This window comes from Scophthalmus maximus, chromosome 4 (assembly GCF_022379125.1).
Source record: "Scophthalmus maximus strain ysfricsl-2021 chromosome 4, ASM2237912v1, whole genome shotgun sequence".
Taxonomy (NCBI): domain Eukaryota; kingdom Metazoa; phylum Chordata; class Actinopteri; order Pleuronectiformes; family Scophthalmidae; genus Scophthalmus; species Scophthalmus maximus.
The window spans coordinates 9,391,646-9,412,065 of record NC_061518.1 but is presented as its reverse complement, the minus strand read 5'-3'; the positions used below and the strand labels follow the sequence as shown (position 1 = coordinate 9,412,065).

The 20,420-nt window shown below is 40.7% G+C and overlaps 1 protein-coding gene across 3 annotated transcripts in view; it reads left to right on the top strand.

The window, feature by feature from the left end:
* Positions 1 to 20,420, top strand: part of gpc6a (glypican 6a) — a 140,588-nt gene that overhangs the window by 91,314 nt on the left and 28,854 nt on the right. For all 3 annotated transcript variants that reach the window (XM_035628093.2, XM_035628091.2, XM_035628092.2), the window contains exon 4: positions 6,891 to 7,056. In XM_035628093.2, the coding sequence (XP_035483986.2) occupies positions 6,891 to 7,056 (166 nt within the window). The remainder of the gene's footprint in view (positions 1 to 6,890; positions 7,057 to 20,420) is intronic.

The following is a 20,420-nucleotide window of genomic DNA, read 5'->3' as shown; positions in this document are numbered from 1 at the left end:
GCCACGTTGTTTCCTGGACGCGCAGCTGCTCACATGTGGGTTGCTCTGTCAGTTTGAGACATTCATCGGGTTGACAGCAACAGAATATAGTGCAGCTTCTATGGAATTATCTTTGGCTCCATGTTACATTTAACATGCTGAGGGGAGAGAGTCTAAAGGTCACAGAGAGGCACAGAAAAGGAGATGTTATTTGTACAAAGTGCTACAGACCGTGTTTTATTATCAACGACAACTTGAGTGCATCCACTGTCATCCTGCGTGCCGTCTGTGATTTTGTCTACTCAAAGATTAATATTTATCTCAGGTTTTCCAATTTAACTACCCATTACTTCTCTAAATGTATCTATTTATGTGCGTATTTGTAATGCTGTTCTAGCAAACTAGTGCGTTACCAAGAAATACACAAATGCAATTCAGCTGGATTCAAATATGCAGCCGCTTTCTGAGTATCTGAATATATGGTGTACACAACTTGAACAATAATTAATAATTTGAACCAGGGTTAACTGTTTTAAAGTACTTTTAAAATGATATACTGTACATGTATATCCCAGGAATTTGCACACTTTAACAACAAAATAGGCCAATTGCAGGCACCTTCCACGAGGACCCACACCGTATGAGCATTTTCTGCTCTGGCAACCTTGTGATTAAGATGTGGCTATGTTTAGGTGACTTGGCTAAGGTCAGATCACATTCATGGTTAAAGGAAAGCAATACGTTTTCGGAGAGAACAACTTTGCAAGCCATTACAACAGAGCTTTGTTCATCCTGAAAAAATATGTCCCCATGTTCCTGAAGCCCCTTTTGTGGCCTCTTGTTTTCTGCAAGGACTCGTTTTGCACAAGCTTTATTAACAAGTTTTTAATAATTTTGTCTTCAAATGATAAAACAATGCCATTGTTTGCTTTAATTTACTCTTTAAATTTCACCGTGACCTCGAGAAGTACAAGTAGGAGTACATTGAACAATGGCTCATGAAAATTGATGTATGTTCACTATTAGCTTTTGATGCAACACACAAACATCTCACCATGGATTCATAAATATTTACGATACTAAATCTGTTTTTGTTCTTGCGAAATCTTTTTTTGTTTTTGCTTCGGGAATGTTAAAAACATTATCTACAGTATGTTTTTCCCTAATCTCTGCCTCCAGTAAAATGTTTCTCTTATTTAAGAATCGTTGACATATACTATTGCTTAGTAGAAAACATTCCTCAGACTTTTATCCCATCAGTGTTTCCAGTGCTACTCATAAATGCACCTTCTGTTTAAGTTGTAAGTGTATCTGATCTAACTACTCCACTAGGTGTAAACTTTAACAAGGCATCACATTTTATGAGCTCATCAGATGTGCAAATAAGTCAAGTTAGACAGCTAAATGTAATGGAGAACATGTACAATATATCTCTCTAAAACTCATTTTAGTGGGTATATCTTACAGAGAGAAATTATAGGGAAAACGTTTGCCTGAGTATGATTATTTACATAACAAATCTTACAGTGTGTGAGAAAAAGCAGCTTTGCTTTATGAGGTGTTTCTACATAAAGCAAAGGCAGACAAAATGTAATGCAAATTCTACTGCATAAAAGATGTATTTGATGAAGAGATCTTTGAACTCAACCAAAGACAAAGGGTATCATCTGCCTAGCTGAAGACGATTCTTGACTTCTCTCCTGTTTGCTCGTCTTTTTTACATCCCCGCAGCGGCGGACAGCAGTGACCAAAGGCATCATGTTTCCGTGTTGTCTGTCAGGTCTGTCCGTCCCATGTGAATGTGATATCTCAGTAAGGGCTTGAGAGAACTTCTTCTAATTTGGTACAAACCTAGTTCACTATGGACTCAATGGTGATTAGATTTTGGCTGCGGGATGTCAATGTCACTGTGGCCACTAAAAACACACATTTGGCCATAAATCAAGTATATTCTCATGCTATACAAAAAAGCGAATTGACTGTGAGGTCATAATGTTCCATCCTACGATTGAACTGTTTTGGCGGAGGCGTATGACTGTGAGGTGGTAATTTAAAATGAGTGTGGTTAGAAAAACATTAATTTAGCTTCTAGATGTTTAGTAGATTCAACCCGGCACATGTTGCTCATTGGCAGATGGTAGTCTTGATTTGCATAGTGACAGATAATTGTTATTGCCATTGACACTAATGGCTGTGGAATTGAGCGGGGACACTGGGAAGGCAGTGTAGTCTTACATCCATGTCCAATCAGCACATGGCAATGTAACCTGTCACAATAATTATGACAGAACTATAGACATTTTTTTGGGGCGACGGCCTCACTGTCCCACAAGTGTTCCCCTTGATTGGCCTTGGTAACTCGCAAAGTCATTGTCATTTCTCACGACTTCATTACTTGGTGACACAAAGCAATTTCCATCGTCTGTGCTCTTCCCACTCGGTTGCCCCTAAAGGGAGTTCACGCCATATGTGCATGACAAGACCCTGTGGGAAAGACAAGGTGATGCAGTCTTAGGAGCGTATTTTAGAGTTATCGCTCATCTTAATACTGAGCCTTATCTTTTCATGATAATGATTTAGCTATCTTGGATTTGTTGGATTGCCGATGTTCGATTCAGGTGAGTGTAATGGCTCCCGACTGTGGCCTTTATGGGATGAATTTGGAATTGGCTTGCTTTATTATTGCTCAGGCTTATTACTCCTCAATAAAGTTAATGCTCACATCAGGAGTCTGGCTGACAACTTCAAGCTGCTCTTTCAAAGCACCAGGATAATGAGTGGGCCGCTGATTATGCCTCACCCCACTCTTGTTCCTCAAAGTGCAACCACTCAGGCACCGTACTTAGGTAAAACATGCTCGTTCAACATTGTGGAAATATATTTTAACACAAATATAGGTCTGACATTTAAAATTTTTACTTGAGCAAAAATACATCGGTATTTACAACACCATGTAGCTTTGTTATTATTTATTATTCCACACTGCTGAAGTGCATAGGTACATATTGTTCGTGTGACGCCATTTCATTAATTTGACAGTTACTTTGCATATTAGGAATTTACCTACAAGATATCTGTAAGGTTTTTTAAAATATAAAGTTTCAGTGGAGAATTGACTACCCAGCAGTACAATTAGTTCCATCTAAGATATTCCTTTTCCTTCCCACAATGGGGAAATTTGGGTCATATATGTCATTAAAATCATATAGTATAATATGCTTCAGTAATTTTTGGTACATAATGAGTACTTTTCCTTTTGATATTTTGCTTCAATACTTTTACATAAGAGGCATTTTTCATTACAGTACTTTTTCATGTAGCTCTTCTTTTACACTGCAGCATTACTGCATATACTAAAGTGAAAGGCTCTGAATAATTCCGTCATCCCCCTGCAAAACTCACGCACCGACTCACAGACAAACAACACGCTCTCCCAGCAGCACTTAAACATCAGTTGAGTAGTGTTATAATCTCACTCTCCTATCTGACACATCTCCCCAGCCTAGTGTTAAATATTCCATCTCCTCGACTGTACATAAGTGCCAACAAGATTATCAGATTATGTTTCATCCAGGGCACCCGGCGACTCCTGGGCACAGCCACTGCAATAATGTAAAGATGCCTGCAAGGTAATTAGAAGGAACCATTTTATTACAAATTTTCCAGAGGCTCACAAAGCTCAAGGGCAGTTTTAAAACACTTTTGCTATTTGTAGTAATATATATTTCTTTGGTTGCCACTAAAAGAGCCACACTGGATATACAGAGTATAGTTTGAGCAGGTCTATACTTGAGAAAAGTCTCCCAGTGTTTTCTCCATGCCTCCTAAATTGGCTGTCGAGAAACTGGGCCGAGTTTAATTGAGTTGACAGAAACAGATTAATCCCAGAACTTATTATTCAATATTCTCATGAATAAATGCTGAACTCTATTGGACAATATGGAAGAAAAAGTATCATGGTATTAAATTGAACAGAATGATATTGTTTTCTGGTGTAAAGTAGATGATGCACTATAATAGATTTTTGTGAGGCCGCTCTGTAATGCCAGTCATTATTCATACCATAGCTGTGGAACAGTGAATTTATTTAACGAGTGTATTCCAAAGTCATCATGTGGATTATTTTTTTCTTTTTATGATTGTAGAGTTTCAGTTTAAACTGGATTTAATCTCTTTGCCTTGGTGTAGTGACTGCACCCGGTTTAGCCAACAGAGAAAAACAAAAGGGACAAAGTCTCCCTCTCTCTTTCCTTCATCACTCTCACAAATATATTTATATGCAAATCATCCGGTAAAATGAAATGATTCAAATGGCTTGATAGTAAAATGTTGAATTTAATCTGTGTGGTTTCAGCCATCGACGAGGAAGAGAGGCAGCGAGAACGCTGGAGATGCACGCGGATGCGAGTGGAAGTCCGAGTGTAATCTAAAAAATGTCTCATCCCTCAGTTACAGTAGACTGATGAATGGATTTCTTGGTGTGAAGCTGATTTTGTCAATACAGAAAGTAAAGTGAAGACAAAGAGAGACTAGACTGAGATATAAAGGTTAAAGCCACATGTGGGCCGTCTCTGGAGATTGTGCAGACAGAATGTACAAGCTCTGTGAGTCAATACATTCATGAATAGAACGTCAAATTTAAGTAGTTCCTTTTCTATAATCTGCTCACAAAGTATTGCCTACCCCTTTCAAAAATGTGTTTTCATAAAAGTCATTAAATGTGAAAGTTGCAAGTAAAGTTTTAGGACACGGAAAGCTTTTCTTTCCAAAGCAAACGCTGTGATTGGCATGCTGGTTCAGCTTCTCTGTCCAAATGTGGCTGTAGCACCTGCCCGTTCCTTCTGCTTGTCTGCTAGTGTCTTGTCCGGTCTTCCCTCCGTCTGTTTCATCTGTATCGGTCTCACTGCCTCCTGGGTGTTTGTTTCTCGGCATCTTTGGCAGCGTCTTTAGCTTTCTCCTCCGCCTGCTGTATCTCTGTTCTGCTCTTCTTTCTCTCTTTTTGTACTCACTCCAGGGGAAATTTGGTAATCAAATGCAACGTTTTAAGCCCGTTTAGCAAACATATAAAGATCTATTAAATGTCTTTTTTTAGCAATATAACGTAACTCTGAGCAGATGTGTTTATTAATGTATTTGTATCAACTATAACACATCTCACGGGCAACCGTCGGTGGAGGCTTGGCACATAATCACGCAATTAATGACGATATAATGTATATAAATGTATATGTAATAATATAAAATACATCTTCATAGGAGATGCTTTTAATGTTGACAAATATGGTACATAAATAAATCACTCAATGTCCCCTTTTTTTCCCCCTACCCGTTTCCAACATAAATGCCACAGTATCCTGACACATGGCTTCTATGCATGTCAGCTGTGAAATGTGTCCAATCAAATCAAATCAAACCTTGTTTGTAGAAAAATTCCCACGTGTTAACTACACTCCCAGCCCGATGTGAACGATTTACGAGAACACATCCCAGAAGAAGACGTGCTGCGCCGGAACTGACAGCCAGCAGCCTAGTTTAATGGCCGTCGTACAAGACGTCGGTGGCAGATTGCTAATGTCAAAGATTGTTTATGTGATCCTTGTTGCCGGCTGCCAGGCGGCAGCGGAAGCAAACACACTAATATCGTGCGTATCCGTCTTCCCCCTCACAGTCTCTCTCGCCTCCTTTCCCTTATTCTTCTCTCACTCTCTCTCTGTCACACACACACACACACACACACACACAGATGGTGTGGTCATTGTACCAAGAAAAATCAAAGACAACCTGCGATGTGAGAAGCAGACTGAAGCTGGATGTAGTGTCAGAGCAAAGCCTCTGATGTTGCCATGGAGCTACAAATGTGCACTGGTGTTGTTGGTGGTTGTTTTTTCTTTTCATCTCCTGACTTGGTGCAGTTTGACTCCATGTATTTCTTTTTTCTATCTTTCTTTCAGCACTATTGATATTAACAAACGTTAAAGAAATGGTCAAATATTATACGAATAACACGAAAAATGTGAAAAAGTTTGGACTTTGAATGTCACAAACCACTTCTGAGTGAAAACAGGAAAAAAAAAAAGTGAAATCAAAGGAAAAGAAAATTGAACAAATAATGCATTTATTGCTCATCTGTTCTGTTGAGCTCTTTTTTATTTTCCATCAAAAGTCTTTTAAAATCAGGTTGCGGGGGCAATACATACTGTCAATTTGTGATTCGACTTTGGAAAAAATCAACCAATGTTCTTCTCCGATGAATGGACATCGCATTATTGAATTACACTTAAATATAATTTCTCAACCATTTATTTTTGAGATAGTATTGTCAGTGATTGGTAGCTTGGGCCGTCTTCCTTCGTATGACCGCGGCGGAATTGCCAAAATTTCCCTGCACACACTCACACTGACACTCCAGAAGTCTCATGAGTGCGGGCTGGACACGATCTAAAGTCAAGCATGAATACAAAGGCTGACAGGCCAATTATCAGATGTGCTCTCCGTTCTGCATCCCCACCTCTGTGAGAATCCCGTTGCTCTCCCTCAAGCTGGTACAATGACGTGGCGCTAAAACAGGCACGGCCCTTCACATGGGATCGGCACGGCCAGAGTTGTAAACCTCGTCTTATCTCAGAGAATTATCTGGTGGGTTGTCACATCTCAAGCTTCAGAAGATGTGGTGGAGTGTGGAGATGTTGACTTGAAGCTCCTCACTATAGCTGCCCTTTTTTTTTCTGCACTAACTGTCGTTTCAGTGAAAGTGATGTTTTATAAAAATCTGAAAATATCACTTCATCCTGTTTAATCAACCCCCCCCCCTCGCCATTGTAGGACTCTGCGCATCCCGTCACAACTAATGCTGAGGTTCAATGAGCTTGATCAGACTTGACGTAACTGTAGCACATCTCTCTGCTTCACAGGTGAACGTAGCTCCAGCGTGCGTCAGAGCCTTGACCAAGATGCTGTACTGTCCGTACTGCCGCAGCATGCCTGGGCTGAAACCCTGTCACAACTACTGTCACAACGTCATGAGGGGCTGTCTTGCAAACCAGGCAGACCTCGATCCTGAATGGAACCTCTTCATCGGTAAGAACGGAAAACGGAACACCAATACTCCCATGTCTCCTTTTCTTTTTGAAATCTGTCCGTCTGTCTGCGTGCGCGCACACTTGCCCCTCCAAGTCTGCATGTTTTACTTTTCCAAGTGTCTTTGAATGGTCTCTGCGGGAATTGAGGATGCGCTGTGTTAGATTCCGCTTTAAAGGATTTACAGAGACAAAACTGAAATCTTATTTGTGCAACCATTCCCTCTTTTTCTCTTTTTTCCCCCCTGTCTGAAACGTTCGCTATTGCTGGAACCCTGGCATACAGCTTAAAGCTTTGGTCCCTGCTGTTTGGGATTGATAAAGGAGAGCAGATCCTAGGCAAACACATTTTCTATAGTGTTTCCAGCTGAGCTTGGTGAGTAATATAGCACTTCAGTTAGGCTGTAAGTAGCTGGCTGCTGTAAGCCCTCCTGTTAAATGGATACAGAGGAGGCACATAGAGTGTTCCCTCTGGATCTTTTTTAGGCCAATGCTTTATTTGTTATGTACCCCAATCCCATCCTCCCACCCATGCTAACAGATTTTATTTTATTTTTTTCAATGGGGGCGACTGTTTTTTTTAAGCAACATCCCTGAAGACTGTGTGTCAAGTGAACTACACTTCTGAGCTTTTGGCTGTTTTGTGACAGGCCTGTCGTCAGAGAAACCATCAGATGACGTGCCGCTTGTTCTCTCCGATGGCATGTCTGAGGTCTCGGATCAACACAGGCCCCCGTGCACTGAATGAAATGTCTCACAGCTTTGTGACGTGTTAAAAAGTTAGTGTCTTGTTCGGTTGAGAAGAGGCAAATCTATTGCCGCGTTGGGACGCCGTGCTTGACAGTAATGGGAAAAGCTGTTGTTGGAACATACTGATGAATGTGGTTAGACAAAAAAACCCTTGAGGTGCAAGAAAGAAGTGGATTTTTGAATTTTTGAACCATTTTTTGTGCAGATGTTGCCTTGTCGCTTTCTTCACTGTGTAAAGACAGCGTTGTTTAGAGTATAATTAGAAATGTTGAACCCAAGGGATGATTATTTTCACCATGAAAGACTCATTTTTGATGTCTACTGACATTTTGTATTCATTATCTGTTGCTAAAGAACTTCGATTTGCTTACTATGCAGCTGGCAAGAAATATTGATTTGCCTTTCAGAGACAACTTCTAAATGTATCACAGGTCAGTTCTCACCAGTGGAGCACATCTTTGCATTATAGAAATTTATGGATTGAGCCCGTGCACGGTCTGTCATTGTCATCCCTTCAAATCATCACTTATTAGAGAAGGTTAGATAAGAGACACGACCTTCAAATTTTTAAGAACCCTCAATGGCATTTACCTGTGAACTTTGTCCGTGCTTAAATGTCACTATTGACAGCATTGATTGGTTGGACTAGAAGAGAAAGGAGGCTTTTTGTTTAGTTTTAAACTTACACACCAAGAGAGAAGAGTGAGCTCTTTTATCTTTCTGAATCCAGCTTAATCAGTGACATTTCTGCAATAAAAAAAATAACATTTGTGCCCAGCTTTTACTGAAAACTATCTTTATTATAAGTGATAATGATCCCCGACACTCAACCCCTCATGCACAAAATTGAGCAATCCTCATTTTATAATAGTGGAACAGTTCAAAAAGGTTTTTGCAACATTTATTTCTGAAAAAAAATCGTACATACATGATTAAATAAGTGATGTACCGCATATTTAGGTGATACGGAGTAAATCGAAGAAAACAAATCATTGTCAGTAAATCATGGTAATTGAAATAAAGCAGACATCCAAACAATCCTTGTAAATAAATGTAAATTATTCATTGAAACATCACTATGAAAATAGAGCATTAACAACAGAGAAACAAAAAAAATGTTACTAGACAAACAAATATCCTAAAGACTTGAGAGTGAATTTAAGACAATCTCACTAAATAATATGTACATGATTATAAATACATATATAGATATATATATATCTATATATATATAGATATATATATATATATATATACACACATATGCATATAAACACCAGCAGTTTGTATATTTAGATTTAGACAGTATCACGTTGCAGTGTTTCCAGCGTTTGAGGGGAGAGTAGAAGAAATGTGCCAATGCTTTGTTTATTCCTGCAATTTGTTTGCCACTGAAACAGCAACAACCTTGGTGAATACTTTGATGTAGACCACGAAGAAGAAAATAATCATCTCAGCATCCGTGCCATATGTTTCAAATGTACAGTACAGTAGTTTACAGTGTGTAGAGGTGACTGTGATGCCTTCCAGACTGTCAGTGAACAATGAGCACAAACCTGGGAAAGGCTGTGATTCTCCCGCTTGTACCTGTGCTGAGTGATGTACAGTAAAGCATCCCGACTTTTAAGTGTGTGTGTGTGTGTGTGTGTGTGTGTGCGCGTTTGTGCGTGTGTGTGTGCGCGTTTGTGCGTGTGCGTTCAAATGTTCAAGGGAAGGAATTCATGGTTTGGTCAATGGATGATACCAGACCATCCGTCACTTGCCATCATGACAAATTTACCAGGCTCCACATCGTGACAGACACATCATTATCATTTTTCTTGTCAGCACCTTGTTAAAAAACTCTCTGAAAAAAAGAGGGAGAGGGAGAAAGGGCTTGCGCTGTTATTCACACGATACTGTTTGTCAAGCTTACACCATGATCAATGGTATTGTCGACTGGCAAGTGACATCAGTGTAACATAATGTATTCTACTGCAAATGGCCAAAATGAATGGCGGATTTGAATTGACTGTTTGATAAACAGGTGGCACAGTGGTTTGCACTGTCGCCTCACAGCGAGGGGCCGTTCTGTGTGGAGGTACAGCTTCCTCCCACAGTCTAAAGGACATCATACACACATGTTAGATTGATTGGCAACTCTGTTACCCGTATGTGTAAATGTGAGCTTGAATGATTTTTTGTGACAATATGCCAACCGTCAGCCCCGTCGTGGACTGGTGACCTGTCCAGTGCGTAACCCTGCTCTCACCGAATGTCAGCTGGGATTGGCTCCAGCCCTCCAGCGACCCACAGAAGGATCAGTGATATAACAGCTATTGCCCAGTCACTGCTTCTCAACTGTAACTTGCCTGTCCAGCTTTCAGATTTATTCATGTGTTAAAGCAAGGTGCATGGGATGTAGTAAGGCCGGGTGCTGAATTGGACTCAGCACCATAGATTTAATTGTAAATAAATCTGATTGGCAGTTTCATACCTAATAATCCCCCAAAAGTTTTAACTGTCCCTGTCAGGCCCCTCCCTTTGTGCCTGTCATTCAGGGTGCTCATGAGAGAATACTGGGTGCTGATCCCAGGACTGTACTCAGCTGCCATGTCTGTCCGTCAAATTGGCGTCAACTATGCACTTACATCAGTGCAAATGCTCTATAAAGGGGGTCAGGGGCGGGATATTTGTCATACAACTGCCATGTTTGGCATAAGAGACTTTTCTATTAGGGTTAGTCTCTTATGATGTCTTCGACACCACTCTCCACCGCAAATCCCACGATACATTTCTCTGCACATTAGAAATGTTTTTTGACATAACAGAGCCCAATGATGACGCAAAATGAAAATGATTGATAATGTCCCAAATCTTCCTTTGCTGCTCATTACTGAGCTAACTAGTGTCTATGTAGCAGCTGTTGAGGAATTTTGGTCTATCCTACCTTGAGAAACTCTTAAGATGAGTCTTCTCAGGCACCAAGCAGGGTCATCTTATCTATGGCAAATAATCATTGAGCAGCTGAAGTCTCTCTCGACGTGTCATAGTCGCGGGGAGATGACGACGTTACTCTAAACTAAATAGACTACAGAGACCGGTGATGGGCCGACTATCTTGGGACGCCGAACACTGTGAACCTGTTGATCTGTGTAGCGAACCGGAAGTCTCCTCAATATTTAGCTCTTATAATAAATACTTCTGCTTAAGACATCCACGGTTTTCGTCTCCCTGGATCAGCATCCACTCGATCAATGAATCCATTTCACTAGTGAATGGGTGAATGATAGAGGGATTCAAGCTTAATTAGCCAGCTGGCTAGAGATGATAAACTCCAGACAGGCAGTTACTGTACACATTTTCGTTTCAGCTGATAAAAACAACAAAATAGAAGTCCAGCTTTTTTCTATCTCTATCGTTGTCAGTGTATGTACCATGCAAGAATGGAAACAACGACAGGTGTTGCAAAAAGTAAAGGGGGAGCGGGGCCTGGGCGACGGTCACGCCTATTCTAATGGATTTATAGTTGATGTAATGAACTCTCTCTAGCTTTAAATGAGAGGTGGTTTGTAAAACCGTTGTATTCCCTTATTGCATGCCTACTCGGCTGTGCCTGTGTACACCGTACTCCTCCTGATTGAGATATGGGCTTCGCTTGTCCTCTGTTGAGTCCTTTGACACCGCAGTTTAAGCAATCCTCATTGATTTTATTTGCTCATTTCTTTTTAATTATGTGGATTGTGTCCCGGTGTAACTGGACCTCCCCACAACCCGGGCGGTTCACGACGACTCAAACCAATTTATTTCTCCGTCCTCCAAGAAGGACTTTTCTGTGACAAACTGTGAGGTCGTGAAGATGTACGGCCTGCCAGTGTTTTGACGTGAACAATATAGATAGCTTGGCAGAAACCTGGCCTGTGGCGTTGCCTGCAAGATGTGTAAATCCTCCTAGTGTCACATCCACATGCTTTTTCGTTGTACTCGAAGATACCTTTAGTATGTCATCAATACTGCATCATTCAAGTAAAGAGGCATTTAGCAGACACACACGCACACACATACTCCGATACTCAAACTGACTGAGTATGAAAGCTGATGGTGTCAGTAACAGACATGACGGAAACAAATAAGCCAGTGGGTTTCTTCCTGTCACAGTGCTGAAGGCTGGATGACTCACTCAACTTGGTGCAAGTGATCTCCATATTCTCAGCATCATCAAGAACCAGTATCATTTCTTTCTAATTGCTATTGGCTTGTGCAGAATCTGCAAGATGATGCTTTTCTGTGTAAGTGGCAGGAATGCTTACGCAGCTACACATTATACACGAGCAACATAACCTCTGTGTGATGCTATGAGTTACCACAGCCAATGGACAGCCATGTTTAATTTAGTGATTTTACAGCCTCCACATATATGTATGTTATTATATCCTTCTTTCTTTCTTAGCTTGGCATAGAGACTGGAAACAGGGGGAGACAGCTACCGTAGCTTACCTGTGTCAAAGACTTCATCCTACAAGCATTTCTAAACCTCAATGGCTAACACATTATATCTTGTTTTGTTTTTTTAATCTGCACTTATAAGTATTTGAAGTTTGCAGGACGTTTTCAGAAAGACGAGTCGGCGAGGCCTGATGTGCAGTTTCAGCGGGAGTCGTTTATTTCGTATATGTTCACCAACGCGAAGACGAATCAAAGTTCATATGGCTGGACGTGACATTTGTATTCTGGTACTCGTGCGTGTTTGGCCACAGGATCCGCGAATATTGCCCGATCGCGCTCAGCGCTTATCGGTTTTCGCGGCAACATGTCACGTTAAGTGAATGACGCAAATTTTGTGTCACATTATTTGCGTTGCGCCATTCGCATCGCCTGGCACGGGTGACGCGAAATTCTCATTTGCCAAGAAAAATTTGCCTCGTGTTACTCGTGACCTACGGCTGCAACTCACAATATTTCATAATCGATTAATCTGTTGATTATTTTCTCGATTGATCAATTAGTGGTTTGGTCCATAAAATGGTTAAAAAAAAATGTCCATCGTGTTTCCCAAAACCCAAGAAGATGTTTTGTTCACACACCAAAGATATTCAATTTACTGTCCAGAAACCAGAAAATATTCACATTTAAGAAGCTGAACCGATTAATTGATTATCAAAATAGATGGCGTTTAATTTAGTTATTAATTACTAATCGATTAATCGATTAACTGTTGCAGCTATAGTGTGACCACACCATAACCCTGCCACGCTGTTCTTTTAGAACTCAGAATAAACAACATCGCTCACGGTATTACTAACTCTAGAGTTTAAGCTGCTGGTACGGTTGAAGTTATTAGCAATAATGAGACCAACCAGGCAAACAATAATCTGATTGGTTGCCGTAGTGGTGTCACCAGCGCATTTCTGAAAATGTATAGATTTTCAACCGAAAGCCATTTCTCTTCCTGTAACAGTCAGACATGAGAGTTGGATCTTCTCAACTCTCTGCCATAAGGCAAATGGACGTATTTCCCCAAAGCAAGTGTAAAGAACATAACAAAGAATCTCAAGGCAGCACTAGGAAAATAAACAGCAGAAGCATTAGTGTCTAGCAGCTGTAGCCTTTGGGAAAACTGTTAATGTAAAAAGGCATGAGAGTTCATAAGTGAGGAACAGCAGAATCCGTATGCAAGACTTACAATGAGCTTAAGGAATCCAGACAGAGCCAATGAAATTGAAGATGATAAAAAGCTTTATCAAGGACTATTTGTTAGTGCTGTTACTGAACTACAATCCAGCTGCATGACAGGATGCCTGTGGAGCCTCCCCAAAGACACACAGATGTGTTGGCAAATTACTGGCTCTTTTGCAATTGATTCACCGCTTGCATCTGCAAACAGTCGGCTTCTTCGACATGAACAGGAGCATCACTTTGGATGAGTGTGCAAAGTCAGTTTAATAATGGTGAAGGATGCAAGTTGTACCTTTTAAAGGGTTTTGTATTGATTATATGGTGCTGTGTCAAACCATATGCGATGATGATTGATGGGAACAAGCTGATGTAGAGTTCACTCGCTTAATTTTCCTTCCTTCCTGCCTGCTACTGTAAATTTTAAACGAATATGAAACATCTTCCAAGTCATTTTTTATACTGTGGTACCTTTAAGTCAAACACAATTGCATCACTGTGCTGTAGAAAGCGTTCGCAGAGGCATGATGTGTTTGTAATCTCTCATTGCATGTCTGAGTTTTTGATTCACCGAGACTGAGCCCTTCAAAGAAAGGTCAGAGAGCTCAGAGGTCTGCTGTGGCAAAAATTAATCCGTGGCTTTACCCACGATAGAGTCTGCGGGGCAATTTGAGGACATGGATTGTTTTAAAACTGTCGCACGTCTCCCAGTTCTTGTTCTCTCTGTCGTTGAAGGAGTAACCCACTGATTTAGCATTGTACTTTTATTACGTCGTTGGAGACATGATGGAGTCTTTTTTTGTTTTTTGTTTGCAGCACAACCAAAGATATTGGCTTTTTTTAATTCCAGGCATTCCTCTTCTTTAAAGGGATAGTTCAGTGATTTCGAAGTGGGGTTGTATGGTTTACTTATGCATAGTTTATGTGTTACCATATGGAGATGGTGATCAGCGATGCCATTTTACGGAGTTAACATTTAACGTTTTAAATGTGGCGAAAAAGAGGTTTTTTCGATGGTCCCCTCTACAACAGTGGGACTCTGACTTTCGGTTCTTCCACTTCTCCTCCAAACTCTGTAAAATGACATCGCTGATCACCATCTCCATAAGGTAACACGTTAACTATGCATAAGTAAACCATACAACCCCACTTCGAAATCACTGGACTATCCCTTTAAAACAAACTACAAAACTAGTAATAATGCATTGCACACAGTTTTTGAAAGTTGAAATATTGACGCCATTATAATCTGGACCTGATTTCCAGTTTCAGTGTAGGCTTGCATACTGTATTTTGAACTGGTATCATCTCCAAAAGGCTCGCCTTGATCAGCAAAGCATATGCTGTGATAGACATTTGAAAAAAAAGAACGAACAGCGCATCACAGAGCGACACTGTTGTATGTAGGTGACACATTTGCTCGCTGAACAAAGCCAGTGTAGTTTTCCTCCCAGCAAGCATGTAAACAGGGACCTGTGTCCCCAAAGCATGTGCAGTGATGCAGTGATGTCTCCCTGACATGGTGCTACTCTCCTGATCAACGACGCAGTGGCGGAGTTGTTTTTGTTTACTGTCAGAACACAGAAAAGACTTGTTAGGAAGGAAAATGTTTCGATTCTGAGGGATTTTATAGATTAATGGGAGAAAAATTTTGTTTTTGTTGTTGAATAAACCCTCTCTTTATCATTTAATGCCACCATTATATAAAAAGCCCCCAAAAACAACAAAGTAATGAACATTTTCTCGATTATGATTTAAAAATGTTTTGTCTCTTATGCAGATTGCAGCGTCTTCATGATAAGTATCCACAGTTAATCATATGACCAGTCGTAGGATCTTATTCATACATAAATTCTGTAAAACTACGAGTTCAGTTTCCAACATGTTGGAGAAACACCACCTCCGGCAAACGGAGAAAATCGGTTTTCACCGCCAATTTATGCAGGGAGTCATCAACTTCTGATGTTGGATACAGGCTTGGTGTTTGTCTGCAGACATTTTCTCCGATCCGGACTGGCAGATGGTCGGAGCGATTCTTTCCATTTTTATTTCTGCAACTCTGAATCATGAGGCAGACTTGGGACAGTATTTGTGGGCAGTTGGCTGCAATTCTCATTGCATTTTGTTCATAATTTCCAATACAACAGAATTACCCCCCAATCCATATCAACACTGGAAGGGCAATTACTGCAATAACAAACTTTTGCTGAAGCTCAATGGAAACAGAAAGACAAGGGAATTCTCTAAAGGACTAGGTTTAAATGAATTCAGTTAACAAGAGAATCACTACCTCCATACACACATATAAAATGAACTGTTTAATTGCCCAGTCAGTTTTTCAACCCCTTTGTCATTGAAGAGATGAATCAAAGTAACGTAGGAGCTGCCAGTTCACATAATTTAGGAGAGGGATCTGCCTGAAAACTCTTAAAAAGACCATGTCAGAAAAGAAGATTTTTTGAACACATTCTAAGCCTGAATGGACCATTTCTGTTCTCTCTGAATTTGCACAAGACTTGACACTCTGGTCCTCCGATTGACTGCAGAGCGATCATGCGGAGCCCAGTATGGTTTCTTGTCTTGTGTGTTTCATTTCACTTGAGCCAGTCCGGCTTAAGTGGTGTGAAATAGTCCAGAGTTTTCCACCTCTGAAAATCTGAGGGTGATTCTGCCACTGAGCAAGAGAATTATTAACTCCCACTCATATAGATCCTTTGGCCATCAGATTAACCGTGGAAGATGTCATTAGAGATTTAGAGGTTTACCAACCTGTATAAATTTGTATCCAAAATCATATCTCAGGGATATGTGCAGTGTACCTGGATATTGTATCAGTAAAATTATTAATTAAAGGAAACAAGCGCAAAGACTTACATTTTGTCAGTATGTTTAACTCATTTTATAGGTACCAGTTCAGGCTGAATATTGTATAATATGACAGAAATTGATCTTGAGTGGATGTATCTATTTTAACACTCCAGCACTGCTCACCACATCAAAAAATGACAATGCAGCGAAAGTGGTTAATTTGACAAAGCACAGGGATCGTAAAGCAGAAAGCAGAAATGCTCATGATGAAACAAAACAGTCGTGAACAACTTTAAATGCTGCTGAAAATTCGGAATGCCCTGTATTCATTTTTCAAAGCATGTTCACTTTAAAGTTGTTGATTTGTCACAGATCCACATGCGAGTGATTGTCGTGGCCCCTAGGGGACTGTGCAGGTCGTTTGTTGGAGTCTCTCCAAATCCTTCTGGGTGAGGGGGAAAAAAGATAATAATGTTTTCCATTATGAAATTGAAAATAACCAAGCATGCAGCCTTGCAGCCTGAAGCAAAAAGATGGAGGGAAAAAAGAAAAAGTTGGCACCATGTAGCCAGCAGTAAACAACCATGCCAATACAACCCACTGTGTCAGTCAATGGATAGATGGATGGATGTAGATGTTGTACAAGTTGATTATTTATTTGTCAATACGCAAGGCAAATGAATTATTTCATCATTACGTGAAACTGATTCCAAAAGCAAAACATATATCAGTCGAGATCATTGTCAGCCAAAAGGGGTCGTGAGCAGTGGTCGTATAGTTGAGAGTGATGTTGAGAGCATTACGTGTAACTCGGACAGGCTCGAGATTCAGAGAAAAGGAAACAGAAGGAGGAAAAGGTGGAAGTATAAAAACCTTTAAATGATGAAGTAATTCAACTTGGAGGTGTTTTTCATCAACAGACCATCATTTTTAAAAAGGTGCTCCCATATATGTGACGTAATTTTTGAAAGTTATATAAACTGTAGAAGTAACCCATTCTGATAACAGTTCATTTGGCTGGTTCATATGTACATTACATATCTGAGGATATCATTTAGGTCTTTGAGCCTTTTATGGAATGACCACATAATTGCTGACAATTTTCCCTGTGCTCTCAGTGAATTCCACTGTAGCATTGGAGCGGTACTCTGCAGTACACACAGCAGCTGAAGACTTCACAGGACTCGGGTTGGGGCCTCTGCAGTGACCTCCAGCCAGATCCTGATGGAAATCTAACCGAGCATCACGCCCAATTTGAGGCTCCACAGTAAACAAACATAAGTGCCTTTCAGAGGCACAGCCACAAACAGACAGAAGAGGGGGGGGTCTATCTGTAGCTCTGTAATGGCACCCGCCTGGCTTACATCATACACAACCTGATACATGGAAATGTTTATTTGGAAGGAGAAATCACACCTTGGCGCAATTTTTTATTATTTTTAATAATAAACCAATCTAAAACTAGATTGATGTTGCAGCTGTAGCCATGACAAATGGAATTATAACCAGTAATTTTAGCATTTTGATACGTCCAGTTAACTAAACCCCAATGCTAAAGTGCATCATTCTTCCAACTTTTGCCTAATATCTGACCAAGTGGTGTGTGACATTTTGCAAATGCCCCAGGAGCTGCACATGTTTGGGGGATAATTTGACAAGTCAAATTTCTATTCGTAAAGTCTGAATATATTTCTACATTTATCGTCTACTGTTTTCAGCATCCAAGCTTCTGACCTGTAGCATTGCTATAGAGCAAGGTCCTCTTCTATCTTTGTGTCCTTCACATGTGTGAGCACATTTACATTTTCCCTTTGCGTTCACTGTTCCACTTACTAATTGTTGGCGGCAGTGATGCACAAAAAGGCAACAATGCGTCTGCAAGGGTAAGGGAGAAGGAGACGTAAACAACGCTGGAATTAAGTTTACTGTGAAAAACACACTCGGGTAGGTATTAGGATTGGGTGACTTCAAAGATACACACACTGAGAAACAAAAGTAAACTTGCATTTTAACACAGGAGTGGTATTGATCGTCTCATCAAACTCGCATTTTCCAAAATGTCAAACTATTTATTTTAGAAATGTGCAGTATGGCAAATAAATGGATCACCGGCATTTGGGCTCTTTTGAACGAGTGGTTTAGTTCTGTTTTAAATCAATTTCATGAGCCTTGTTAGACAGTTGCTTACTTTGCAAAGTTCAAGCACGAACTTGTAAACTATTACCCAGTATAGATTGGATTGTCATTATCAGTCTTCCGTTTTTTTTTAAGGTGAATACATATTAACACTTTAAAGTCTTGTCTGTTACACAATAATCGTTTGATCTTGTCTGATCCAGATTCAAGTCACAACCACAAATTTCACCCCACTGATCATACGCCAAAAGCCTGTCCACCAGCTTTGAGGTTGTGTCGCAGCTGTTGCACAATTCTGCTCGGATGAGACAGAGCCCCTGGATATTATTACAACAACAGTAAGACATTAAATACTTAAAAAGATGAAATTATGAATATTATTCATTTTTTTGTTTCAACAAAATCCATGGTTTCCAGCAACAAGGTCACAGTTAGATTAGGTTGCAAGTTTGAACAAATAATAACCAATCTAGTGAATATATAATATCAAGTCCCCGTAGTTTGTTTGAGGATTGATCATATTGACTAAGTAATGTTTTCAGATGTAAACAGAAGCAGTGTTGAGAGCTTTTTGCCGGGAGGAGGTGGGTTGCGCCCTGGCTTACGTCAACATGTACAGGCATGGTGGAATTTGTGCTCTTTACCAGTGTCACAGCAGAATGCAAAATCATCCGGCTTTGCCCCCTAGCCCTAACCCTAAAAAGCTGTGGTAGAGGCTAATGATCAGTCCACATCAAAAGTCATGGTTAAATATGATGTAATAATTTAGACTGCCTTTCTGTACTGCTAAAGGCTCAGTGGATGAGTAATGGTTTTTCTGCTTCTCTTTTGTAAGGAACCCCCCCCCCCCCCCATGGCAAATGGGCTTTTCCTGATTGGTCCACATCCACGTAAATGCCACCGCCCGGAGACAGAAGTCTTCTTGATATCACCGCCCTCCCACTTAACCAGCGCTAAGCGCTCAAACAAGACTTAGTGGACTTTTCATTACGTTTTTTTGAGAGACGGTGCAGAGCATAATGAAAACGTCAAACACATTACTTTCACTGCGGACTCCCCCCGGTCTGACATGATCAATAGTACCCCACCTCTGTATGATAATAATAATATCATGTTGTTTTAATGAAAATGAAAAGTGGCAGTTAGGCAGGTAATGTCTTTTAAGCATCGATTCACGCCAAGCGTAATAAGGTCATGGTTCCTGTGTTTGGATTTTTTATTTTTTTACGTATGATTTACATTACATCTACTCATTTGGCAGACGCTTAGTGCAGTAGGAGACCTTGAAGTAAGTACTAAGTGCTAAGTCTGTTCAATAAGTGTCAGTTAAAGAGTGTTGGTTAGTCATGTTACGGTGTTTGGAGGTGCTCTGGAAGACGTTGTTGAAGGTAGAGGGCACCGGCAGTGCCAGGTGACGGCCCTCGGAGGACCACAGCGGCCAGGACGGAGCATATGCCTGCATGATTGAGTTCAAGTCGATGGGTGAAGACCCAGAAGTTGCTCTGTAGGCAAGCATTAGTGACTTGAATTTGATTCGGGGTGGCCCCTTTTAGGCTGACTGAAGACCAGAGGTGCTGCTGCATTCTGGACCATCTGTAAGGGTTTAACTGTGCATGAAGGGAGGCCAGCCAGAAGGGCAGTGCAGCAGTTGAGGCGAGTGATAACCACGGCCCGCACCAGGGGAGATTTCTCATATGCTGTATAGTGCAAAGCGCACGACCGAGAGACAGATGCTGAGCCGGTCATCTAACATGACAACACAGCTTTTCTCACGACCTCTGCTTGGGTGAGAGATGAAGAGGCACTTTTGATGTTCATGGTGTGATGGACAGATTGATTGATTGGCTGGGATGATGATGATGTAGTTGAAGGTTTTTTTTAGCTTTTTTTCATCCATGTGGGTGTGTCTGAGACTGGGTCGTCTGCAAAGGAGTGATATTAGAAACCTTTCAAGTAGAAGTAAGGACACAGTACACAGGTATGTCTGGGAATGAGACTATTACGAAGTAGCTTGTCCGG